The following is a 27,178-nucleotide window of genomic DNA, read 5'->3' as shown; positions in this document are numbered from 1 at the left end:
CACTGGGAAGTACCCTGATGCCTCCTATGAGCTGAGCAAGAAACAGCTGTTCCCAGTCAGGCAAGCAGTGACTTGAGAAACACCTGTAAAGAAGTGCCCCTGGTATGATGACCTGTAACCACCTGAGCTGGCTGATCAGATTATGGGTGCAAAAGCATGATCTACCCAGTGTGCCAGCCCAGGCATTTCCAATGAGGAGGGAAAACCTCGTATTAGTATGTGAGGTGCTGCTTGAGCCTTCCCCCAGGATTGCTCTGCATTATCTTGGTCGCCACATTCAGGAAAGAGCATTCAAGCTGGAAGGGGGTAGAAAATGGCTGGATTACCTGCTTTGCCCCATCCACCTGCATTTCTTATGAGAAGTGGTTAAAAAAATTTGTCCTGCTCATCCTACACAAGTGAAGTTTGAAGAGGAAGTGTGAGGCAGGTTAAATGCCACTTTGCAGAAAAGCTGTTTGAGCCAAGAGCTGTTACTTGAAAGGTAATATTTCCTTTGCAGGAGAGAAGATAAACTGAAATAAAAGGGTTGTGAGATGTTTAAACTGGAAATAAGAAAAAGTTGCTGCTGTGCATGTAGAAAAGAGAGTCTGAAAGCCTCAGCCTCTAGAACAACTATGAGCAAAAACCTTCTCAAGCTCATCTTCAACCTGATTTGTATCTATTTCTTTGAGGCTTTCCTTGGTACAGGTGTATGCCTTATTCTGTTATAATTTCTGGTTTTGCTTGGAGAGGTAGAAATAATGGTGATAAGTCTGGCGAATGGCTCTCAGAGGAAGATGAAAAGCCTTACAAAGTTAGAACTGAAGCCCTCATTTTCTCAGCTACCCCAGATTTTCTTGCTGCCCTGGCTGTTCCTGGCATGCTGTGAAGCACAGAAGACTATTTCTGAGAAGGTGGCAGAGTGGGGGTCCTGGTGTCCCAGTTGTGTCCCTCCACCCCCGGTGAGACCAGAGAAGGTCTGCAGCAGCGATGAGTTGGTGCTCTCCCAATGTGCAACATCTGGAAGAGTTTCCCCTTCCTGGTCCAGGCCAGGTTTTTACAGCCAGTGAAGGGGAAAATACTCTTGGCTTTGCTGAGGATGGTGTATGTTTGATGCACAATTAGGCAGAAGAATCAGTGAAATGAGAGGGGGTTCCTTAAATATGTTATTTACTTCTCTGACTCAGAACTAAACAATTTCAGAATCTCAACCCCAGAAGATGCCAAATGCAGCATGAAATCCTTTACAGCTATCTTACGGTATGAATTAACTTCTTAGCATCTGGGAGAGTGAGTGACATTGGCATTGGCTCTTCTGCCTCCTGCAAACACACCATGCAATCTAATGTCCTGGGGAAGCATTAGGGGCAAGTCTGCTCAAAGCATGCATGGAAAGAATTGTGTTGGAAGAATTGCAGTGGTGAACTTAACCTTAAAAATAGCTGTGCCTGCCTTGAGCAATGCAGAGTCCTATCTCTAAACCTTACTTGAGGGCCTAATATCTTTGGCTAAGCTTGTGGCTGAACAAATATCAACCGTGCCTTCTGAAAGGAACCAGCTGCGAAAGGGCTGCTGTGCATAACTTCATAAAAAGGAAGGTTTGCATGGGGTGCCTAGATGCAGATGGTTTGGGGCCATCTTTATATACAAGTGATGCATTACATTCAGGTTCCTGTGATATTGGCTTTAAGACCAATTAAAGAGGATGCACGAATCTGTCCTTACCAAGGAGCTTCCAGGGTGGAGCCTAAACTGCACAGGTTCCCTCTTATCTTCTTGTACACCACAATGGGATCCTGGCCTATTAGTAAGGTTTTTCAGCCCTACTGGATAATATATTACTAGTCCTAAAAAAGTACAAGTTGACAGTACATGTTCCTTTTCTCAAAGTTCAACATCCTTTTGCCAGCTGCAATTTCAGTTTTGTTTGTGGTTGTGCCTACAGGATAGTGCAACAGCACAAGCTCCCTAGAAAGGCAGCTTATGTAGGACCACTCAAACTTGTCCTGATTCAGCTGCAGGTTATAAGTCGTCTTTCAAACTGTGAGGAAACTCTTTGATTCCCTTCCTAAAAAGTGAATTTTTGGAGGGAGAGGAAATGAGGCCAATTGGCCAATGAATTAAATATTTAATTAGAATGTATTTCCAATGTAGTTATAGTCAGAAAAATGACAATATCAAAAAGCATTTCCACTCACTGTATGCATTTGAAGTTGTAGCCTTTTAGCTTATAAAAATAAATTTAAAATAAAGTCTTCTCAGCATTAGCCCTGCAAGGCTAAATCACCTACAGGCACGTACACTGCTTTCTGCTCAGTCTCATATTTCATGAACAAAAGTTTCAGACAAGTGCCAATTACAGTGTTTACCACTGCTGCTGAATGGGCTGAAAAGAATCCAGCTTGATTCCTGGATCTGAAGTCATTTGTAATGTTGGTAAAGCGCAATTTTGTTTATTTTTTTTTTTATTTGAAATAAGCAATCCTGACCTTGAGTTTGTGGTGGAAAGGGTAAACATGAAGCCTAGCTGTGCCTAGCTCTGTGTGTGTGTGTGTGTGTATGTGTATATATATATATACATACACACACACGTGATCTTGGAGAATTACTTTGACTGTTAGTGCGCTTGAAATAAAATCACTTGCTGCTCACAGATGTACCGAGATGGCTCGTGTTCTCAGTGCTGTGTAGGCGCCTCCTGGTTTACAGAGATAATCGAATTGCTGCCGAGAATACCGAATCCTTGGTGACCTGGGAGCTAAGCGACTCCTCTATATTGATGATGTTTACCCAAGCGCGCTGCACTTGCAGAGACCATAAAATAAATGAGAAATTTGATTAGTTTCAGTTGCTACAGAGCTGTGCTGAGTTTCTGTTTAGCTGCCATCAAAGTGTCTAGATGCAGAGCATCTAAACTCTTCATTGACCTAGTGATGGTGAGTTTAAGCCAAAAGTCCAAGTGTCTGGTTCCAAGATCTAACTGGACAGCACAGAGGCATTTCTGTCTTGACTGTACTCTGGCTTGTTGCTATTTCAGCAATGTCAGGTGTTCAGAAAGGATCCAAATACAATGCTGTGGCTCTTGCTTCCCAGTTTGTCAACCAGGTTTGACTCTCAGCTTTAGTCTCTGCTGGAAGCCCTTTTCAGAGCTGGTAGTACCTGGGACATCCTACCAGACATCAAGGAAGCACTGACCCGCTCGCTTTATAATTGCTGGCAGTGCAGGCTGTTCCTGCTTTGAGATTTCGAAAGAAGACTTCCTAAAGTTTTCCATGGAAATGAATTAAGCTGTGCAGCTGTGTACAGAAATGCAAAGGAGCACCCAGAAAAGGAACAGGCTTTCTTCTCTTTGGGGTCTTAGAGTTGTCAGTGAATGTATTTTTTGAGATCTAGGGGATATATCTGCTAGAACAAGGATCTCCAATACCCCTGGGCCCATGGGACTGAGCATCAGAAGGGCCATGTATTAATGTCTATAGCAAAATAAGTGAACAAACCCAATACTATTAAGCACTCTCCTGCCTACAGGAGCTCCAAAGGCTCCCTCAACAGGTATCAGATCTCTCTCAGAGCTGTCAGGCTTTGGTATGTTCTCCAATCTACCCATAATCTTCTCAAATCCACCTGTAAGATAAGACACACACAAAGCATGCGTGGGGTGGGCTCCTCAGCTGGTGTGAAGTGGTGCATTTGTGTTGGTTTCAGGGGACTTCTCCAGCTGACAGCCCAGGCCAAGGGAGCTGCAGTGCCTGGAGTACCCTCTGAGCCTTCAGAACAAAAGGTGCCCCATGAATATAAATGATGTGGATCTGGAAAGCTAATATTAAACTGAGAGGGTGTGAGTATGTTTAATATTATTTAAATTAAATTTGTGCCACTTGCTTCTTAAGAACTTCTGCAAACAATTCTGGGGTTAACTTATTCAGATAGCTGCAAGAAAACTTTCTAAGTCACCTTTAATAACTAAGACTATGTGACTGTATTTCAAGTTGTTACTAGGCTATCAAAAAGATATGGTTCAAAGAACGTTTAAAATATTTCAAGTCTTTCAAGTTCCCATCAAACTTCCCAAGCTGATACTCATCTAACTTACGCTGTTGTCAAAGAAATAAGTTTAATGGAGTGAGACTAACTCTGGGTTTTCTTGTTCCTTTTGTTCATATAAATCCAGACCTGCAGTGTTATTTTTAAAGGAAAAGAAACATGTCAGAGAAGATTATTAAAAATAGGCTCTATTTCCCTAAAGGACTTGTTAACGGGTCACATACATGGCTTATGTAAATATGTAATGAGGCTCTGTTTCAACAGAGGTGTTTTACATGAGGGCTTCAGTAACAAGGACTTTGATATTCAAGGTATTGGATCAAATACCAAAAAAGCATAGTATGCCTCAGAGATGTAAAACAAATACCTGAACACTAGAAGGGAAGTCCCACACTTGTATTCTGAAGTTTATTTTTGTGAAGGGTCAGTGTGTGTAGAAGCGATTGTAAGCAGCCTTGCAGAAACAAAATGGATTATCTTTGATTATTTTACCTTTTTTTTGAGGGAGAGAGAAAAGGAAGCTCCTAACAAAAGCAGAATCAGATTTTGAGGCTTTTCTTCTAGGTTTAGGGGTAGCTTTCAGGACTAGCACTTGGGGTGCTGCCCAGCAAAGGCTGGCTTGGGAAAGTCCAGAGCCAGGCACCATCCCCAGATTCACAGGAGGTTTTGGGGTCCAGTTCTGTTGTTACCACCATTTGATGGATTTTGGCACTGCTCTCCAATGAAAGCCCATTTAGCATAATGGACTAGAACTCCACAGAGACATTCAGGAGGTGACAGAAATAAAAAGGGGCTCAGGGTATTTGCATTCAGTTTCTAGGCTTAACACAAATAATGTATTGACCTCTTCTAGTTTAAGAGCAGGTAATATTCTTCAGTTCTTTAGCTTGTAAACTGTCAAGTAAAATGAGGTTTTACTTCAGGCATATGATCTTTTTTTTTTTTTTTAATGCTATTATAGAAACTTCCCAAATTGGAGGTGACAAGAAATGTCGCTTTTATTACTTATCTGAACCATTCTCCTAAAACACAGTAAGTGATTTCCCCATACTCTGTTCCAGCATCCACTGAATAAATATCCTGGAGCAAGTATATGATTGGGCATCTTATTTTTAGCATTTGGAGCACAGGCCCACACACCAGGGAATTTTTTAGCAATTGCTTTAATGGTGCTGTGTTTACAGGACCAGCATTGGTATTATTTATTGCCAATGACTTGCAGAAATTGTTTGAATCTCATTTGCACAATGGATGGGCTAGAAGACCAGTAAGGTCAGGAGCACTGCGGTAAGCAGCGCAGGAGGGAGAAAGGCTGATTTCTCTGTGTCTAATCTATCAAATTCTCATTACGACAGTTTCAGCCTTCTTGCCTCTATATGTAGTCAGGAGAGGTTGCTGCTGCTGTCTTCTGGAGCTGGATCTTATCAGTGAGGCAGGCAGGGAAGGCGGCTGCTGCAGCAGCTATTCAAAGGGGGAATAAAGCCCCCTTACAGCTCCCTTCTGGCCACTTGCATAGGAACTCTGTTTAGACAACGGCAAGCATTGGAGAAAAACAGGTAAAAAAGTTTTTCTGCGATGGATCTCCAGGAGGGGATGAGTGCTGCCTGAGAGACAGCTCATCAGCCTCAGGCCCTAATTCGGGGAGCTGAGCAATACTGCCTTTTTTGGCTGTGTTTGCACAGCGTGGCTGGTGCCTGGTCGCTCCTATCCCTGCTCACAGCTCTACACCAAGTGCTGTACAAGCAGAAGAAGCATTCAGCATGAAGGGCTTGGAACAATTTGCTTGTTGTGGATGGTATTACAAAGTTTACATGCTCTGTTCATTTTTTACGATGCGGTCCTTGTTTCTAACTCATGCCTGCAAGTAGATGGGCCTTGGCATGAAATGGCACGTCATAACCCCAGGCCCCGTACTAAACCAGTTCTGGTTCGCTCCTTGGTTGTTGTGTATTTGTTTTGTGTGAAACTGAGTCTGGAACTTGTTCTGCCTCCCAAATAAAAATCCCTAATGACTAGGCTACAGGGTGAAACTTCCCTGGTGTCCCTTGTCCCCTGAGTCTTTGGAGCTGCTGTTGCTGGGATAGGCATGAAGCCCACTCTCTTGCTTCAGGGCAAGTGCTCTCATGATTAGGCTGGTGTCCAACTCTGTGGCAAGAGGTGAAAAGCAAGCCAGTCTTCTGCTCCACAAAGGGATAATTAGCCTCCTACCTCCAGGAGACAGTTTGGTGTCTCCCAGGTTTGACATAGCTCTTACAAGCCCGTGTATACCCTGTCTCAGGCAGCAATGCTGGTGCGTGAGTCCCCTTCTTGGGTATCTGCTTCTCTCCATACTATGTCTGGGAGATAGCCAATAAAAGGGTCTGTGCATGAGGAATTTTTAAATGAAGCTTCATTTTTTTTCTTCTTCCAAAACAAAATTCAGAAGCACTGTACGTACCCAGCTCTCCTTGGCAGACGTCTGTTCGAGTAGCTCCTCCAATTATAAACTGAGGGTTGGCACATAACTCCTGAAAAGACACATTTTCAAAGTACGCATCATCCTTTCTGGTCTGAAAAGTTCCACTTTCTTGTTTCAATGTTCAAAAAATATTAAACACTTTCAACATTTCTTAAAAAATATATCCTTTGTCCTCTGTCTGATTTACATGGTGACAGAACAATGTTGCCTTATTAAATTGAAGACTGCATGTATTTTTTTTTGAGGCAAATCCTGAAGCCCTTTGCTACTTGAGACTGTCAGTGATATTAGTGAGAATTTTTGCTACCGTGGGGACAGCGGTGAAAATTCAACCTTGGCGTTTACATCTTACTTTATCTTGCTGTGGTTTTGGCTCAAGCAGTGCAAATGAGTTTGTGACCGTCGCTGCCGGCTCTGGCACTGGAACTGTGCTGAGTTTCCACTGCCACTGGCAGGGAGGATGTTCCCCGACCCTGACCCCGCTTCCTGGGAGGCCAACCATGCAAACGCTTTTATTAGCGACCCCCCCCCTTGCTTCCTGGCCCTTTGGGGCCAGCCAAGTAGGCTATGGCAATGACTGTCCCTCCTATCCCAACTCTGAGCCCTCCAACAATTCATGCCCTAAATTAGGAAGTTAACATTGTCTCTCTAGGGACAAAAGCCTTCCCTTTCTCCCAAGCATTTTCCATGAGCTTCTGGATGGCAGCAAGGGGCAGGTTATAGGAAGCCTAATTTCGCAAGCAGGGTTGAGGAAGGCTGAGGCAGTCATCAGATCTCCCAGAGAGCAGCAGTTGTCAGCTCTGAGCATCCCATGGAGACAGGGACAACCCAGGACTTTGTGTGTGTGTGTGTGAGAGAGAGAGATGAAGAGTCAGTTTGTGAATCTCCTCTCATGATAGATGTGATCTCAGCTACGTCCTTTTTGCTTCCGTGGTTACCCAGCTGGTCAGCTGCCTTGCAGCTGTCTCGGTGGATAGGAGTCAGGAGTAGGTTACCTACCACACAGAAAAGGTTTTATGTTGTTTTTTCTCTCCTCCCTCCAAAGTGGTGCACCTCGTGGCAGTGAGCTGCGTACGACTTATTACTCACCTAGACAGCTGTCCTTTCTGAGCCACTGCCAAGTGCCACATACACCTTTCACACAACTGTATTTCCACCTTTTCTCTTTCTATAAACCCACTGTTGAAATCAGAAGGTAAGTCTTTGATGGCAGAGTGTCTAACTCTCACTGTCTGCAAACCAGCAGTCACAGCCTCGGGGGGGGATGAACTTAGCAGTGAATATTTATTTTGCAGGGGGCGTTTCTGCAGCAGGTCTCCTCCAGATTGCCCACTGGGTCCTGCTACCTGTTTCAGATGCAGGCAGGTAAGTGAACATTGACCCCATTGGCCTGCAATCACGGGCAGAATTTGCAGATGGAAACCTGTTGGCCAGTTGAAAAAGTCCAAGAAATGAGCAGGGCTGTGACCTCCGACAGGAGTCATCCGCAACGCATAGAAGTAGGTCAGATCCAGGTCCCTCCATAGGAGAGCAAAGCAGAGGGTCTGTGTCACCTTGCAGCAGGGGTTGGGCTCTGCCCCATACATAGGGATAAGCCAGTGGGTCCCGGTACTTGTGGATTAAGTGTCCATAAACTGCTTGTGTCTCTGCTCAGTGCCAGGAGGGCAGAGGGGTCCCACATGGGCAGGTCTCTGGCAGGCAGGGCCGGGACATTTAACCCTGTTGGATCTCAGCCCTCAGTCATTCCTTACCCCACCTACGCTTGTGACTGTGTCTCTGCCTGCAGTGGGCACAATGTTGTTCTTGCATGAGGATCCCAAGTCTAATTTAATGAGTTTTCTAAGGTTGATCTTCTCCCGGGGTAGGCAAAGCCAAGAGACACATCCACGATAGTTGTTGCTGAAACATCCAGGTGCCAGAGTGAGGTGCTGATGGACAAATGGGGTTGCCAGGGTAGAAACTTGGAGTTATTAAACCTGCAAGTTTCTGTTTCTCACTTTTCAGGTGAAAAAATAATAAAAATCAAAGCCTTGAATTTTTCCCTTCTTCTCATTCTCCTTTCCCCCATCAGAGGAAGGTAAGTTGTTTGGGGGTTTTTCCTTCCTTCCCCTGTTTTTTAATTTTTCTTGATGTTGCAAGGAGGGGCAAAATGACAAAGGAGGAGCAAAGCAGGGACAGAAACAAATGACTGAAAAATGAAAGTGCAGAAAAATCTCTGAAGTCCTGATTCTGTGGTTTAAAAAAAATTCAGCATCTAATCTTTCCTCATGAAAATTACTTTTTTAAAATGAAAGGCCATTTATAGGACATACATATTTGGGTAATAACAGTTCTAGTCAGCTGCTCTTTAACTGTTATATGTAGCCTGAAGCGAGGCAGAGGATTTTATTTAAGTATTAGCCTGATTTCCTAGGGTGCACAGTGGCAAGACCTTGGTGTGGGTACCATTACAATCGATGGTTGATGGCTCCTGGGGTGCCCTGCGGTCTGTCTGGATACACGTGGGGCTTTTGCATCCATCTCTGGATTGTACCCTGGACTTGTAGCTCCATGGAGCTGGGATGGACAGAGAGGAAGCAGGTTCCCATGAAGCAGTTATAGGATTCCTTGCTTTATAAAGGGCTTAGAAGATGTTGATTTCTTTTTTCCCACCCCCTTTTCAACCTTGCTTCTGCTAACCATGGAGGTAAAGCAAGATAGAAGAAAAAAACAAAACATACAGGAATATTCAGGCTCACTACTGATTTAGCATGGATGTTCAGGTGGGCTTTGATTAGATCTGAACCCAGTAAAACAGGTAGTTATAAAGCACTCTTACCATGGGGCGCTTCCAGATTATCCCCTGGGTTTTGAAGGAGTACGGTCCCAGGTCCTGGTAGCCCAGCGCGGAAGGACAGGCTGGGAACTCCTCATCCTTGAACAGGGTGCCAGCCTGCAGGCACTGCTGCTTCAGGGCTTTGTAGTCCTGCTTCAAATACTTGATGGCATTCCTGTTGGATCCGAGCCCATCCGCGGCCGCTCTTTCTTGGCACAGCCTCGCTGCGACCCTGGACATGCCTGTCCACCGTCCCGGCGTGCGGTGTGGCTCTTGTCTTTGCCTCCTGGGCAAGAGGAGGTGAGTATAGGCAAGTAGCAGGCTGGAGTGGAGCCGGGGGTTGCCCTAAGCACTTCAACAGCCCTGGAGGGAGGAGGCACCAGAAGTGCAAATATGTACCCGAGATGTACCGGAGATAGGCTGGCAGGGGCCACAGCCGGTGCGGCTGGGACTGTGGGCACTGCCTTGTGATACTCCCACATTATTTGCTTTTTTGCTGCCCCTTTTAAAAATACACTTTTAACAAGGAGCAAGGTAAACCAGTGTTTTTGCAGACACGCCTATTTACGCATATAAAGTGATTGTGTGCGTTCAGTGTGCTGAAAGTCAGGCTTGAGGACCAGCGCTTTAAAAATTCAGATGAAGATCGTTTAAAACTCCTTTCCTTCCTTCTGAGATCGAGCTCTATACTGTTGGAGGGTTGCACAGCCACAAAACCTGGAGCTGGATATCTGCTGCTACAGCTTACATGGCTATGGAGACATCATTAAGTTTTAAAGCCAGGGAAAAGTTGAACCTACTTCTGGCTTAAGTGATCTTTTTTTTTTAAAAAAAAAATTCCCTTTGGTACTCTCAAAGCAGCATGATTTTATGAGTTAATTTATTAGCAATAGAAGGTGTGAACTTGACAGACCTAGAGACGGCCACTTGGCTATATGACCTGCAAAGAGCAAGGATACAATCCAGGAGCGTTGCCTCGGCCAAAAATGGAAAATTATATCACCAGATAGGAGGCAAGCTCATAACCCCTGCTCCCCATCTCCAGTGTGACCTTGGGCGAGAGTCATTGTACCTTCCCCATCTATAAAAACAGAGTCTTATCTCAGCTAGTGGGAAGTTAGCCATCATATTTACAGTATTTTGGTGGTGCTTCCTGCATATAAAATCTTGACAAGCAAAAAACAAAGCAAACCCTGGGTGCAGAAGGCTTTTTAGACCTTTAAAAAATAGTGGTTCCTGTTCTTGTAGTAGAAAAACTCCAAGTTTCTACCCTGGGAACCCCATTTTGTACTGACACAGGGGTACACACCTCCCTGGCAAGGTGGTTGCAAATGTCTGTAGGTTCAAGAACTGAAGCAGGAGCAATTTTCCATGGAGCACAGCTGCTCTCTGCTGTCTTCCTATTTAATGGCCAGGTTTCCCCTGCAAAGTCCACTGCGTGTCCAGCTAAGAGCTGGGTAAACAGTAACTTTGTTAGCCAGAGAGCATGTTTGATGATTACCCCTTGGTAAGTTTAGACAGAAGGTGTGGGGAAGGGAAGAGAGAATTTTTAAGGACTGAAACCTGTTGAGATAAGGAGTCCAAACAGAGGCTAGCCGGGTTGCTTGTCTGCAAATATTTGAAGAGCTTGAATGCGAAAGAGGAACCGAAATGACTTGTTCAGTTCCAGGTGGGTACAGGTAGAGAAGGCTGGGCTGAGGGAATTACTGTATTGGTTATTCCAAAATTAAATTAATACTCTTGAAATTCAGTAAAGGAGAAGGATGGGCAGAATTTCATCTCTCTTATATTTCAGTACTTCTAGGTATATCTGTGTACTGAACCAGAGTGAAGAGTGGAATAATAAAAGGTTGAAGGAAGGGTTTTTTTCTTTCCAGGATGGACTTTTTTCCTGACAAATAGACCCACTCAGAGGTACCCACTTTCTCTCTCTACTTATGAGGCAGAATACTGCTTTCTTTCCCTCCCTGCACCAGCCTCTTGTGCTGAAATTTCCTCTGTTCCTGTGGTCCAGAGGCACGCTCCCATTTTGCTGTGATTGCTGTAAGCTGCAAGCTTTGGCAATGTTGTTCATGGAAAAGCATGGTGCTCCAGCATTTGGGAAATGCCATTTTGGTCAGGAATCTTTTGTTTCCCGCATACTTTTTCAGACATACATGTGATATGCTGTGTGCTCTGTAACTCCAGTTGCCACCAGGCACAAGTGGGCACAGAAGGGGTGAACCCTTGTCCATCACCAGCATGTTAAGGTGTGATACAGAGGAAATATAATTAGATTTTAATCTTTATAAATTCCAGTAAAATGTGCCATAGGATTTTTTCTGTCCTGTATCTCACATTTGGGAAGAGGCTGAGGACAACCACTTTCTCTGGTGGAGGCTTGGACCAGGTAACCACCCAGTGTGTCCACCACAACCCTCTGCTCCTAGTGATCTGTAGCACAGCACTTCAAATCCATTTCCAAGCTTGATTAGCAGTAGCATGATTTATTTTGTGTAGAAAGTGATACACAAGCACCATCTAGAGGAGATAAAGAAAAGGAAAAGATGATGGCTGTATACTTGACTACAGCAACAACTGACAGTTATATTATGGGAGGAAAAGTTTTCAGGTTCCCCATGACTGTCAAAAACTGCTGCTGAAGTGGCATTAACCCCTAGGGAAACAGCAACCAGAAAAAAGTTACAACAAATATTCTGATTTTTGTTCCTTCTGGGATTTGCATATTTTTGCCTGGCTCTTCCTGCTTTCCTCCCCCTCTCCCCTTTCTTGACCATAGCAAGAGGGTGAGAGAAATGGGGAAGAATAAAATAAACCAGGAAAATGCATCATCTTGGTTTCAAAGACGAGTCTGCAAATTCCATGAAATCAAGACTGTTCTGTATCTCTGGAAATCTTTAGAAGAAAATAACTGCCAACTATCTAGCAGTTCTAGATACATTTTTGCTGTCGTGCATTAGAGAGAAATGAAATGGCTCTCCTGTACTGCAGCACTTTGCTAATGAGAATTAAAGCTGCTTAGCTGTATTGTAGATGCTACAGTGTGAAAAGGGATTAGCTTGATTTAGAGAGCTTGCCTTCTCCTGTTCTAGATATGTGGGCTCCTACCCACCCTATTACTGTGAAAATGGAGTGACTATTAATAGGCAGACTAGCGCGAGCTATGAAAGGTCCTAAATGTTTGTCTCTAAGATTATTCTTTTAGAGGTTGCACTATTTTATCTAAATGTTTGGGGAGGGAGGGGTTGCTACAAGCTGCAGCCTAGTGGGTTCCCTATAGGGAAACACATCTGAAATTAGCCTTGATCCTGCTCATTGGTTTTATAAAAGCCAGAAAATTCTTGGTGGCTGAGGAGGAGGAAGATGGCGTGCTGCAGCAGTAATGCCTGCACCCCAGGTGTGAAGCTCCGCGACACAACCGGGCTGATCCAGGGATGGTGTTTCAGCACCGTAAGGAGCTGGGAAGGGCGGCTGCATTTTGGAGGATGACCCAGGTCTTTCTGCCACCTCTCACTGCCTTGGCCGGGGCTGCAGCCAGTCTTGCACTGATGAGGAAAGCTCAGGCCCTCTCCAGATCCCAGCTCCAGAGGGGAAAGCAATTCCCTTCCTCGTGAAACATCACCACTGCTGCTGCAAACCTCCTCCTCCAGGAAGCCACTCTCATCCTGGTGAGGACAGGGCAGCTCCTGGGGAGGAGAGCAGGAGCCCAGCAGGTGCGTGGCCCCATTTCCCCCTTCACAGGTGGCTGGCCAGTGGCTCCCCATTGTTCCCCCAATATCTGTGTATAGTGGAGGGCAGATGAGCAAGAGGGAGGAGGGATGCTGTGAGGCAGAGCAGCACTGAGCTGCTCACAGCTGCTGAGTGTGGGCATAGGGAAGGAGAAGCCCATCCTACCTGGGACTCCAGGCTGTGAGCGGCAGCTGGATGCTCCTTATCAGTGACCAGCATGAGCTGCTGCAGCAACAGCTGAAACCACTTGACTTGCAAAATGTGAGAGCTAGTGACTTTTTTGAACAGTTGCAGGTGTGCAGAGAGCTTAAGAAAAAGTGAAATTTCTTTTTCTTTCTAAAGTTGCCTAGTTTTAGGGGGATATTAGTGAGTAACTATTCTTGGGGCTGCTATTTTACCTAGGAGCATTACACTGGTCTCACAGTTAAGTGGAAATTACCTCTTTCTTTAAAGAAAATGGGCATATTGTGTGAGCATGTAGAAGACCAAGGGACTGGCTTGTGTAGTGCTCAAAAGAACTTCCTTCCCTCTAACTGTGGATTCACATCCACTTCTGCTGCTGGGCTGGAAGCGGCTGACTTGTTGACTTACCTGGCTGCAGAGGACTTTGTGGGTAGGCTGTTCAGATGGCTGCTGGTACGGCCAACTTCCCATATAATAAGTGAAAACCTGTATTACACCAACATATCCTTGTTTCTCATCAAAACACCTGGGACAGTGCAGCCCTTACATGGTTGGGACCACTCTAACAAGCCATGGTGGCAAATACATACCTTCTCTGCGTTGTCCCAGGTATCTCTCCCACTGCCTGCTTGAATCCTTGCTGGCTCACTCTCCTGCTGGCTTTGTTCCCTTCTGTTGTTCTCCTTTTCTATTTGGCTCTGTCTGAACCCCTATTCCACCGTAGAGACTCTAAGAAAACTCTGGTAACTCTGCCTGCACAGAGCGGCCGTATAACATGCTTGTACATACTTGATCTTCTTGATCATTGTCCAAGCAGAGACTGTGGGCGCGCTGCCAGCAGACCCTAGAGTGGTCTGTGAATATCATCTATGGGATGCGGGGGAGATGACTAAGAAAAGCAAAGTGATTATACGACAAACTTCAACCCAGCTTAAACTTCTGCATCTACTGGAAAGTGGCTAGAGGAGTTCACAAGCCAAAACCAGTTTTGTGGGCCACTGAAAACCACTGCTTTAAACTGACACTGGTTTCCTTTTGCCATGACTCTTGAAAAATCAGAGAAGTCTGATCTGTGGCAGCTGTACAGATTTGAACCACTGCGTGGAGCCAAACGAAAGGCTTTTGAGCAGCTCTACAGCTCCCAGATCTGTCATGTTAGGATGCAACATGGCTTGTTGCGAGTTAAACTCCCAGGTGGTGAGGTGCTGTTGTCTCTTAGTCTCTTGGTTCAGTAGATAGCCTTCTTGCCTGTGAGATAATTCAGCAGTGCTTAATGAATCGAAACAGTCAAGCAAAACCGTCCTCTGGTGTCATACTGTGTCCTGCTAGAGCTTCAGCACAGCCATGCTGGAGACCTTGGCTAATGGCGTACCAGTAATTGAGTGCACACAGCATGTACTGGCTCTGTTCAGAGAGCACTTACAGCACGTAACATTACTTGATCCGCTTCCAGTTCTCCACATGTGATTGATTTCCCACGTGCCGCAATATTCTGCTAATACCATTATTCTCTTTACTAAGAGAGCCCCTCTGACCCATAAGGAAGAGGAGACACCTTTAAAGCAGAGCGAAGTTGGTCTGCACCTGGCCAGGTTTGGACAACTTCACAGGTGACATCAGGACTGCTCCCTTGCATAGCCATGATCTACACAGACGTCGCTGGCCGGTGCGGCTCATACCTCTCTCATACCTAACTTCAAAATTATTTTGGGGGCCTCCTCTGCTGCATTGTGAATTGAATGGGCACTGCTTATCTCGTTTTCCTATTTAACAGCAACGGCTTCCCACGTAACCGTGTAAGTCGGACCTGTGCTGAGTATAGGCAGAGGAATCATAAGTGACTGAAGTCCAAAACCACCAAGCAAATGAACAGTGATTCCCGGTGCATCGAGGCACCATGTGTCAGCAATGAAGAAAAACTTCTGATTTGTAATTTTCAAGGAAAACTTCCCACCACATCTCAGCAAATGGTACAGCCGGGTATTTTATGGTTCTTTAGACATTTTTCAGACAATAATGTTCATTTTAGTCAGATAGGATGGCTCCAAACAAGTGTTTAGTGCATCCAGGGCTTGGGATACAACGCACAAAAGGAGGTGCCTCTCCTTCCAAGGCAGGCAGGCAGCCAGCGCAGGCGGTGGGTGCAGCACTAAGGGCTATCAGCCTCTGCACTGCTGCCCGGGGAATGCTGCCTGGCGCCCAGCATGTCCTGAGTCAGTTCTAAAATATGAAACAAATGGTTTGAATTCTCCCTTGGAGTGATGCCGTACTACGCAGTGCCAGCAGCAGCATTCCAGCCATCCTTGGCAGCAGCACACTGCCGAAACGGAGACACTCCTTTTCCCACACTGCACGGCGAGGGTGCGCATTTGGGGGGAACTCATTGCAGGTGGTTCGGGCTGCATGGGGGGCTGCAGCTGGATTCATGCCAGCAGTGACAGCAACACATGCTTTGGTTACTACCAGCAAATCAAGCTGTAAATGATTTCTGTTGCGTGCAGCGTTCAACGTTGTAACAGGATGACAGTGCAGGGTACATATGTACCATATTAGTTTTTTCCCTTCCTTTGACTTTTTTCTAAGCTTACAAATTTGGACGTGGATGCTTCTGTTTTTTACACAGGAAACACCGATTTGTTTACTTGATGAATACCTGTGGCAATATGGGAGCCAGGGCTGGCGCAGGTGCGAAGCCGATGAGGTGTCCAGCTGCGAGGGAGACGTGCTTCCCTTCGGGTCCACGGGGGACAGAGATGGAGACCGGAGGGGAAGTTTCCTCATCCGTGACTCGGAAGGGGTGCGGGTGACCCCCGGTGCAGAGGGACTCGAGCAAACCGGGGGAAGCCGCGCGGCTGCGCAGGGCTGAGCACTGGCGGCAGTCGTGACACCCGCCGCGGGGGGGGGGGATGTCAGACCGGGCCGGGCGGGGTCGGGGCGGAGCGGCGGCAGCAGCAGCAGCAGCGGCGGGGCGATGGCGGGGATGGCGGAGATGGTGGCGAAGGAGCGGGCGGCGGCGGCGGGCGCGGGGCGGCACGGCCACGCCGTCCCCTACTTGGGCCAGGACTTCGGGGCGCTGCGGCAGGAGTGCCTGCAGGAGGGGCGGCTCTTCCAGGACCCCTCCTTCCCCGCCGGCCCCACCGCCCTCGGCTACCGAGAGCTGGGGCCCAGCTCCTACAAGACGCAGGGCGTCGTCTGGCGCAGACCCACGGTAGGGCGGCAGCGGCGGCGGTGGGGGTCCCGGTAGCATCATTCTGGGGCACCACCGCGCCTTTTCATCTCACTTTTCTCTCTCTCCCCCCACCCCCCTTGAATTGGGTTTGATTTAATTCTGCGGGGGGCTGTGCGTGTACTGTTTGCGCTCCCCCTTCTCCCTCTCGGCCCGCCCGGAGGTGCGTTTCTCCGGCCACCGCCCGGCACCAGCGGCGGGTCGGGGCGCGGCTGCCCGCAGCCTCCCCGGCAGCAGCCTGGGGAGGCTGCCAAATCTGCGGGCTGCTCCCGCAGCCTCTCCGGGCAGCACCCAGGCGGCTGCAAAATCCCGGTGCGCCCGTTTTGTAAGGCTACGGCTGCTCTGAGCACTGGGGATGTCCCTTTGCCCGGGGTCCGGGCTCGCAGGGTGGCTGGGCAGGCAGGGTAACGTGCTCCATCTGGAAAACAAACAGTAAAAAAGCCGTTCACCTCTCCGGCCTGAATTCTGCGTACGGACAAATCACTTGCTTTGGGTAGCACTCGGGGTTGTCGCTTTGGATAACTCTTTCCCTTAGCAGAGAGATGAGCTGACCATGATGCGGAGGTTTCCTTCACGAGCCCTCGCTCAGCCTGCGCCTCTGGCTACCGAAGCAGCCCTGTCTGGCCACGAGAGCCATCGGGTCAGATGGACTCCGGGGTGCCTAGGCGTTTCTGAAAGACCCTGATGTAGTCAGTGGCGGGGAGGTAATAGCAGAGCGGTGTGTGCACGTGTGTAAAAATGCAGTGGACCTCCTGGCACATACTGTGAAGTGAGATGGCTGCACACAAGCTTTGGTCACCAGCTCCCGTTCTCACCGCGCTTAGCCTGTCTGGTGCCCGCACTCATTCCTGACCAGCTCCATCTCTGTGGCGTTCATCTGCTGTGGTCAATTGCTTGTTTAAATTTGCTGCAAGTGGAGTCTTGTTCCCTCCCTTACCTGCGGATATATGTAATGCAAGTCTTGTTTTGTTCTCAGGAGCTGTGTTCCAGCCCCCAGTTCATAGCCGGTGGAGCCACTCGCACAGACATCTGCCAAGGGGCCTTAGGTAAGGTGGAGGCAGAAAGCTGAGTTTTCCATGCAGGTGCTGCCCCAGGACACCACAGTTTATACTAGGCTGTAACTCATGCTGTAAATACATTCTTTTGCATCCTACCACCTCTCTTCGTATCAAATCAGACCTTTCTTGCCTTTCCTCCACAGCTGCAGGTAGGGACCATGTGTGTTTGGCCACTGAGCGCAGCCTTGCTGTGCGCACCGAGCAGGGATGACACAGACTGGTTTCCTGATGGCTTTTCTGGTTGCTACCAGTTCCTTTCATGTCCGCATCCGTGTGCCTGAGAGTAGCTTGACTAATTTCTGCCTTTAACAGTCTGCTTAGAAGAGCAGTTGAGTACATAGTGGGGTATTTCTTTCCCCAGTGGGAGAGAGTGCTGCTGAGCAGGAGGGACGCCCTGAAACATGGAAAGATGCGGTGCGGAGAAAACAAATTATATGGAGGGATTCCCAGCTGCTCACCAGCTCTCGAGGAAAACAAAACCGGGGTATTTCAGGAGGGATGGGCCAGCCTGTGAGCCTTCTGCTTTTGCTATGGCTGCCACTAAGTTTGTGCAATGGCAGCCCCTGGGTCAGCCACTCCGGAGGAGTCCCGGGAGCTGCGGGGAAGCCCCAGGGGACAGCGGGAAGTGGGTGGCTTAACCTGGCTGTGCATGCACAGCCATCCTGGTCTCGAAGCCTCTCTCCTGCCTTGCCTGCCGGAAGGGGTTTTAGGCGAGTGCCTCCATGCCTCTCCTCCCAGAAGGCAGCATGGAGGCTGGCGAGGAGGACGGCTGCGGCAAAGCGAGAGGAAATAAGCTGAAGTGGAAGCAGTGAGGTTCCTATTTATTCCATAACTGTAGGGAGAGGGTTTTAGATTAGACTAATAGCGTGGTTGAGGGAAAGCCCTCGATGTAGGGAGACATGACTAATACGTGCCGTGCGTTGTGCTTTCGCAGTGGGGTTGGCAAAGGAACGAAGTTCTGTGTGTTTGCTTTTCATCAGCATAATATTAGCCACGTTGCAGCTTCTTAATTTCTAGTCCCACTGCTGCTATTTGTGTTTTCATGTCCAAAAATATAACGGATAGGGAAGCTTATTTCACATGTTTTGTGCTTATGTTTTCTTTCAGAAGTTACTCAGGTTGGTGCTTTAACAACTAGATACATTTTGTGTAAAAAACCCTGACAATAAAAAATACTTAGATTGTGAGTTTAGTTCTCCTCATGCCCCAATATCATCTGTGGCATTGATTAGGCTCCATTGTGTCATTGGTGAAGTCCTTGGCATGTCACCAGCTTCCTTTGTGTGTTCTCTCTCTGTGCAATATCATGCCTCCCACCACGCCTGCTTTGGCATAAAGCATGTCCCTAATACACATGCCAGACATCTGTCCTCTTTTTTTTTATTGTGAAACTTCACAGCTAGGGAGTAGTTCAACGTGAAATGACAGTCTATTGTAATGCCATTTCAACAGCTGGCATTTTGCATAGATGCTCGTTTCTGAAGGCACTTAGTTGCTTTCTGCCTTCTGCAGGCTTCCACCTTTTCTATCCAGATGTTGTGGCACCAAGAGCACTGTAATGAAAGATTTGTAACTTAGTTTTGAAGTTGTGGAGTTGCTGTTGCTGATGCCAAACGTTGTTTTAAATGGATGAAAGCATTTGTTGCCTTAACGGTCTTTGGACCAGTCAGATGTTCTCATGAGGTTATACACTATCACCAAAGGATATGAACTGACTCACAGCTAGTATTATTTTACCTCCTGAAACAATATTTGAATAGGAAGTTGTTAGTGTTTGTGTTACTGTTTTCACCATGGCTAACTACTGCAATGACTTGCCGCACTATCTTCTTACGAATCTAGGCAGGATTTTGGTATTGTGTGACAGTTTAGTGATTGATTAAAAATTAGATGCTGTTGATCTTTTCTCTGTATAGCCATTGAGTTACTAAAAGCCTGTATTGAATCTCTGCTTTTTCACACAATGAGGCTAGCAGATGTGCTGTACAAATGCCTTTTTTTTTTTTTTTAACAACTGCCTCATCTGACACGAGCATTTTTATCGACACATTTGCTTAAGCTTCCATTTACTTGAACTTTGTGTGCTGACACTGATGTCCCATCACATTTTGGGATGTCACAAAGATTGCACTGGAAGATGTCAGGTGCTGTTGGAAACCTGTACTTTTTATTATGATGCTTTTTTCTGTAGGAAGCTTTTGTAGTCTGTTTATTCCTCAAAAGGCTTGATCAAAAAGCAACAGACCTGTGCCCACATGGACTTTCATCGCTGTTGCTAAGCCATGCAGAACATCTTAGAGCACCGCAGGGACAGATGAGGTGTCCTAAGTACACACACCCATCGCTGCTGCAACAGGCTTCTTGGCAGGGTATGTGTAACTGAACAGCTTGGCTAATGAGCAGTGGTATAGATGTTCCTTTTAGCCCAAGAGTCTTTGGTCTGTGGGCCAGATGCAGCCTATAAATTTGTTTCATTGTTTTTGACTTGAACTGTACGATATGGCAATGCGTAAAAGGCATAGCTGATCATCAGCACAGAAAAGGTTGTCCTGTCGTGGCTTAACCCCAGTCAGCAACTAAGCACCGTGCAGCCGCTTGCTCACTCCTCCTCTCTCCCAGTGGGATGGGGAGGAGAATTGGAAAAAAAAAAAGTAAAACTCATGGGTTGAGATAAGAACGGTTTAATAGCTAAAGTAAAAATATAATACTAACAATAAGAATAATGAAATATAATAATAATGAAAAGGAATGTAACCAAAAAAAGGGGGGGAAAAAAAAACCAAGAAAAAAAACCAGCAATGCACAATGCAATTGCTCACCACCCGCTGACCGATGCCTGAGCAGCAATCCGCCCCTCCTGGCCAACTCCCCCCAGTTTATATACTGAGCGTGACGTTCTATGGTATGGAATATCCCTTTGGCTAGTTCAGGTCAGCTGCCCTGGCCATGCTCCCTCCCAGCTTCTTGCACACCTGCTTGCTGGCAGAGCATGAGAGACTGAAAAGTCCTTGGCTTAAGATAAGCGCTACTTAGCAACAACTAAACCATCAGTATGTTATCAACATTATTCTCACACTAAATCCAAAACACAGCACTGTAGCAGCTACTAAGAAGAGAGTTAACTGTCCCAGCCAAAACCAGGACATCCCCTCACCAAGGTGGCAGTTCATTACGTTCTCCAGACACCAAAATTCTGCCCCTTGGGCTTTGGATTATCCTTTATTCTGGTTTTGTTGCTTTTTAGGAGAAAGTTTTAAAGGCGAGTATTTGGAGTTAGTTTTGCAGTATCAGATCTGAAGTCAATGATGGTATTTGGCTCAGCATGGCAGCATGTGGGATGTGGTGACTCATTACAGCAGAGGGGAGGAACCAAAGCCACTGCAGAGAGGAAGCTTATTCACCCTTAACTGCCTTCTTTGGAGGGGATGTCACCATGGTATCACAACACTGGGGTGTACACAGCGCAATATCTCTATTCTGCTGTTTAGACACAGGTGTCTCCTCCTTACATAAAAATGTGTGGAAAAATAATGAATGCAATAGGATGAATTTAGAAAATTAGATGCATGTTTTGCCATGCTGGCAACCGCTCTAATGTAAGTGGGTTGCCACAACCTCATGTTCCTAACCAGGAAACTTCCTGGAGTCCCATGGTATTAATATAAATACATTCAGTAGTTGTTAATCTATAGCTATGAGTGTTTTAAAATAATGACGTGTCTCTGGCTGAATGTACATTTTTCCTTTGACCCTGTACTCTTACATGGGCTGTGCAGTGAGCAGAGGAGCTGCCTTTTGCTTACAGCCCTCCAGGCACTTCATGGGGATGCTTTGCTTGTCTTTGCTCTCCAGAATGGCCAATTTTAAGCCTTATGGCTATATATGCTTGCCTTGCAATTACATTTTTTGTAACGTTCTTGTTTATAGCTGGAGATTAGGTAAATGCAGAGATGGACGTATAGAAATAAGAAGTAAAACATTGATAGCAGCAAAAAGGAAGCATGACAGGAAAAAATAGTACTTCTTGTTAATATAAATAAACTCAAAGCCTGATAATATTCCCTTTTCTGATAACCTTGTTCTGCCTACTGTATTGTGCATTTACAAAAGTTCTCCATGATTAACCTAGCCTTGCTAACACTCCTTTCAAATTCTTCATGTAAGTAACCTGTCAGCCTCCTCTTGGACTTTCCTTCTCTATCAAAGGAAAGTCACTGTCAAGAGCCTTACAAAAGTACCAGTTCTTATAGTTAAGACTGTTTGGTAAAGACCCTGCTCAGGCTTACTTAGTGCAGGCTAAAACTCCAGGTATTATCACAAGATCTGTTCTCATCCAGGCTTTGAATTATCAGGTCTTCTTTTAGTGATGACTGTTCAGCAAGGGAGAGGTGGTATCCTGACTGTTGAGCACTTTTAAATGTGGAAACCAAAGGGTGGTGTGTCTCCTATATATGCTGCATCTGCCTTTTAACCTCAAGAAGACCTTGCCCAGAGTTGTCTGAGTTAGGATCTATGTTTGTCTGACTCCAAATTCTCCTTAGAAACCAGTATAAAGTTCAACAGAGAGATTTTACAACAAAGTCTGCTGTTTCTTTCTCTTCATGTCTGCCTTGACGGGAGAGCTAGAAAGTAAAGGAAATTCTTTATAAACTCTGCTTATGGGCTTAGAGGTCCTCTGGGGGCAGTTTCTCCTCCTTGAACTTCAGTGCTTCTTATCTGCACGGGAAATCTGACTCAAAGATGTATTATAGCATTAAAGGGTGTATGCTCTTAATCTAGATGCCTGAGCAGCTTCTTGACTAAGGCTTCCTGAGCTACTGTGGTCATGTTGAGTTGTTCATTTATTCTTTCTATGCTGCTCTCTGCCTGCCCAGCCCCTGCCTTGTTTATGGAATAGAAATGCTAATATTTCTTGGAAGAATGGTGGGACAGCTGCCCTCTGAGCCAGACTTGCTACTAATTTAAATCAGCACAGTTTTTCTGAGGTTAGTAACACCAATGTCAGGTGCTCTGGGATTCTCTTGGAGCAGTCAAGTTTGCCTGGTCAGTAAGGCTGTGCAACATGAACTCTCTGTGTATGCTGCAGGTTGAGCAATTGAGAGGAAAAATACCTCCACAGCTGACTGTGAACAAGGGGCGTAGGACATTCCTTGAGCTGTTCCCACCCACCCGATAGAGCGTGCACAAAGTGCCTTCAGCTCTGCCTGCAGTTTTGTTGTAGAGGCCAAGAGCTGTGTGGTTTTACCCAGCTGTGCCTTAGGACTAGCACAGCAGTGCTGAGCGGGCTGAGTTGCTCTCTTTCTGGGTTTATCTAATTTAGTCTGAATGAGAGCGTGGATTTGCCACGTGAAGGCATCCTAGTAGTCTAGGTAAAGCATGCCTGTGCTGGCTTTAGTCTAGCTAGTGTAGGTCTAAGATGCCAGAGACTCACTTCGCCTCTGAGTCGTGTGTGTCTGTCTGTAAAAGCCTTGCAGAGCGTGGGATGTGTGCCGGGGTCGTTCCGCTGCTCGGACAAGCACCTGTCTGCGAGTTATCAGTTATTTGGCCTCTGTGCTGAGATGAGACTGGTTAACCTATCAGTTTGCATATTTGTGACTTGTCTCATGCCTGTTCCCAGTGTTCAGGATGCTTTGAGATTGCTGTTTGTTAGAAGTTAAAAGTCTCACTAAGGCTTGCTAACTTTTCCCAGGTGTGAATGATTGTTCCTGCTGGAGCAGGAAGGAACACAGTGGCACAGCAGGGAGAATGAAGATCCCTGCTCTTTTCCTTTTTCATTTAGGATTTTGTTGGTCTTAAACACCCAGTGGCTCCTGGATGCTAGAAGAGGAATATTTGTTGGGGAGGCTAAGGGTTATCTGCCTATGTGCAGTACTGGGGTGTTGATGGAGAGTGCTCAGCTCTTCTGCGGTGTGTGCTGGTCCAGTGCACATGTATATTTACATCCATCCCCTTCTCCCACAATGTCTCTAACATACAATATTTCTACTGCCAAATACATAACAACCCACCGCTCTCTTGGCCCAGAAGAATCCTATCACAAGCTGTGACCTCCTTTGACTCAGTAAGGTGACAGAAAGACTTTTTTGTCTGGGTTAATGAGTTGACTTGCTGTGTGATGAGTGCCAGTGGGAGAAAAACAAGTAGGAAGGAGTAGAGACAATATGATATTAATTCAGAGGTAGTACAGTATTAATTCAGCCTGACCCCACAAGACCCCCAGTCAAAGTGCCAGGGCTGTTCTCTAGCAGGGAGTTGTCCCTTGGACTTGAAGAACCCCAACTCTTCTTCAGAAACTACCTGTTTTGGAGACTTAATAAAAACAGGGATCCTTGGTACAGAAGGGATCTCTGGGCAGTCTCTCCCGAGTGATTACCATGTTGTCAGGTTTGTTTGAAGACTCCTTTGGTGAAAAAAAAACCCAAAGGAAAAAAACGCAAAAATAACTTTGTGCGGGCAGGCTGTGTGTGGGAGAGCACAGATCTAAGCTGAACTGAAGTTGAAGTCCTGTTGTTGCCTTTTGACCAAAGGGTTTGTTTGCAGAGCCCTTTAACATCCTCCTCTGTAAGGAGAATTGCTGTGAGGGGTAACTGCTAAAGCCCTCACGCCGCTGGGGGACAGAGGATCATACTGTTAATTGTAGATTAGCCCATCTAAAAATGTCTCTTAGTATCTTCTGACTGCAATCTCTTTCCTAGCAAGCACATTTGCTGTGCTTGGCGGTGCCTCTGAATGTACCATGGCACCAGAGGGTGCACAGCTCCCAGGGAAGAGGGTCTCAACGCTATGAAAGAGGCTGTAAGAAGAGTCACCATTTTGCAGGGTGAGATGGATGTGCTGTTGCAGAGGAGGGAGGGGAACGTCCTTGTTGCTTCATAGTCTGTCATGGGAGAATGGCAAGGTGACTTTCCTGTTTGAAAAACTTCTCTGACACGACGATTTCTCCATTGCAGTACAAGCAGCCAGAGGTAGGGCTGAAGGGAAAGTTTTATGTTTGGTTCTCCCCCTCTAGGTTGTGAAATAGTAAAAGCATCTCAGGTTTTGAAACTATTCTGCAATTTCACATCTTCCACCATTTGTGAGATGCGAAAAGGGCCATGGGGCAAATTTCATTCATGGAGCTGCTGCTGGGGATCAGCTGTGAAAAGCGATGAGCAGCCTGGAGGGAGTTGCAGGTTGCCTGTGTTCCTCCTAGTGCTATCTGAGTCGTGATGGATTTGGGCCTGAGGGTCGCCCTCAAGAGCTGCTTTAGAGTTAACTCTCCCTGAGACTTTCTCCGATATTGAATCCCAGCTTCTCACCTGTGAGGTTTTGACCCTTTTCCTATAGGAGAGAGCTGGCTGTATAGAGACCACAGCTTTGCTGGCCTCTGACTTGCTAGCAGCTGCAACTGGTTCATGTTTCTTGAACCTGCAATCCTACACATGCTGCAGGACCATTTTGTGGGATCTGATGTGTAATACTGACTTTCCTCTGTTCACAAAGCAAGGCAACAGCAAGTCTGGCAATGGTAACAAGGAGTTTTGTGTTGGGCTGTGAGAGTGAGAGGATCAGCTGGGTATTTAAATCTCTAATCGCCTTGCTAATGGGCTGCAGGAGGCCCACGGCTGAGCAGAAAGGTAACCACTCTGTTAAAGTAACACTGGTTTCTGAAAATAATTACAAAAAATAGAGGTAATGTTTATATAGTTGTGGTCTCCTCCGCCCTCTGCTTGGTAGGAGATGGTGTGGAAAAATACTATCCAGACAGCCTGGGCCCTGGGGCTTCGGCATGCAGGCTTGGTGTATGTTGGCTCCATCCCAGGAAGGGTGAAGAGGTGTGTGGGACTGGGGAACAGTGCCTGCCTTCAGACCTTTCCTGACTCTCTGGTGACTAGCACCAGAGATGAGATGTGGGACTAAACAGAGAGGCCTCTGGCAAGAGCCTCCAGAGATGTATAAGGTGAAAGGAGCTCCTGTTTGGTAGGAGGCTGGCAAGAGACCTTGAAGGGAGCTCATCCATGGGATAGGTCTCTGGATGGCAAGTCAACAGGCATTTATTAAACATGGAGGAGGGAAAGGAAAATAGCCTGTGCCTGAGAAAACACTGGCCTTTTGAGGAGAAACTGCACCCCTGAGTTCCTGAGTGTGCCCACAGGCCCTGCTCTTCGGCTTTTCCCCATGCTGCTTCCTAACCTGTAGACACTCAATTGAATATTAAGTTTTCTTTCAAATAGTCCCAGCATGGGTGATAACTGTGTTGGTAGATCATGGAAAGCCTGTTTTTACTCTTTTTTATTACTTTGGTCTTGAGGAAATGCAACACTTGCCTGGAAATGGCGGGTATTTGTGTACATACATTTGATCTGCCTTACAGGTAAAGTGATGGGAGGGATCACCTTATCACAGCTGAGGTGATTGTTGGTTATAATGCACAATCTCTATGCAGTACAAAAACTAAAGAATAAAGTTTGAATAATGAATGGTGTCTTTTGTTTTTTCTTTCTGTTTTTTTTTACAGGGGACTGTTGGCTCTTGGCTGCTATTGCCTCTCTCACCCTGAATGAAGAAATTCTGGCCCGTGTTGTTCCCAAAGACCAGAGCTTCCGGGATAAATATGCAGGAATTTTCCACTTCCAGGTAGGTGGAAAACAGCCTTCCCCCCAGTGCTGTTGGCCAGGAGCCGGTGTGGCTGGCTCTGTCTACGTGTGTGGTGTCTCCCGGAACACTTTGAAGGGACGTTAAAGAGTCAGGCAGAAAAACAGAGACATCCAAGAAGGGTGATGATGGTGGAAGGAAGAAGACCACTAACGAAAGAGCTAGGAGCAGGGGCTGTCTTTATGGTCCTTCCTCCATCAGCAGATCCAGCTGAGGACATGCGTCCCTGAACAGGGTGGGCAAAGCTGGCTGTGAGGGGGATTGCTTTTCCCCTAGGAAATTGGTGTTAGCAGATAAATGTCCTGTTGACCGGAGTGCACAGCATGGTGCGGTGACAAGGTGTTTGTGCTCTCTTTCCAGTTCTGGCAGTACGGGGAGTGGGTGGACGTCGTGGTGGATGACCGGCTGCCCACCAAGAACGGGGAGCTGCTCTTCGTGCACTCAGCAGAGGGCAGCGAGTTCTGGAGCGCGCTGCTGGAGAAGGCCTACGCCAAGTGAGTCGAGGCCAGGCTTTCACCCCACTCAAATCTCCCAATGCCTCTGCTTCCCCATAGCATCCTCAACTGTACCGATACTATGCATTTAAAGTGTCAGCCTAATTATTAGCCTTTACAACTTCTGGGGTATCCCACAATGGCTGCTTTAGTAAAGCTTTGCTGACAGGTGCTTAAGACAAGTAGCCAAAAGTACTGACTTTGTTGCTAGCCAAGAAAAATAGCCCTTGCATCTTATGGCAAGGCTGTTCCTAGAGGGCTGTCTTCTGTCACCAGGGCCTGGGAAGCTTGGTTTCATGTGCTCTACGCACCTCTGAGGGCTTGCAGTTGCAGTGCTTCAGCGTGCAAAGCATGCCAGTCCACTTGCCCAGGTCTCTGTTCAAGTTGAAGGTGCTCAAATCTGAATTTCCAGTTTTGGGATGGTCAGGGAGGAATTCTGCCATCTAACATTACTACTTTCAATTGACTTAAGAAATTGAGCTAATTTAGATAAGCTGAAAATCAGATCCATAATTCTTAAAGGGATTGAAACACTGTGTGGAACTAGAGAGACAAATT

The 27,178-nt window shown here is 46.6% G+C and overlaps 2 protein-coding genes across 3 annotated transcripts in view; one reads left to right on the top strand and one right to left on the bottom strand.

Moving 5' to 3' along the window:
* Positions 1 to 9,536, bottom strand: part of LOC127014154 (calpain-8-like) — a 30,281-nt gene extending 20,745 nt beyond the window's left edge. The window contains exons 1-2 of the mRNA XM_050893296.1: positions 9,300 to 9,536; positions 6,461 to 6,530 (exon numbers count right to left, since the gene is read on the bottom strand). Coding sequence (XP_050749253.1) covers positions 6,461 to 6,530; positions 9,300 to 9,536 — 307 coding nt within the window. The remainder of the gene's footprint in view (positions 1 to 6,460; positions 6,531 to 9,299) is intronic.
* Positions 9,537 to 16,179: 6,643 nt separating this feature from the next.
* LOC127015289 (calpain-2 catalytic subunit) overlaps positions 16,180 to 27,178 on the top strand; it is a 29,220-nt gene continuing 18,221 nt past the window's right edge. For both annotated transcript variants that reach the window (XM_050895121.1, XM_050895120.1), the window contains exons 1-4: positions 16,180 to 16,416; positions 17,411 to 17,480; positions 25,990 to 26,108; positions 26,487 to 26,620. In XM_050895121.1, coding sequence (XP_050751078.1) covers positions 16,180 to 16,416; positions 17,411 to 17,480; positions 25,990 to 26,108; positions 26,487 to 26,620 — 560 coding nt within the window. The remainder of the gene's footprint in view (positions 16,417 to 17,410; positions 17,481 to 25,989; positions 26,109 to 26,486; positions 26,621 to 27,178) is intronic.

This window comes from Gymnogyps californianus, chromosome 3 (genome assembly GCF_018139145.2).
Source record: "Gymnogyps californianus isolate 813 chromosome 3, ASM1813914v2, whole genome shotgun sequence".
NCBI lineage: Eukaryota > Metazoa > Chordata > Aves > Accipitriformes > Cathartidae > Gymnogyps > Gymnogyps californianus.
The sequence above is the reverse complement of the archived record's forward strand: the minus strand, read 5'-3'. Positions and strand labels throughout refer to the sequence as shown.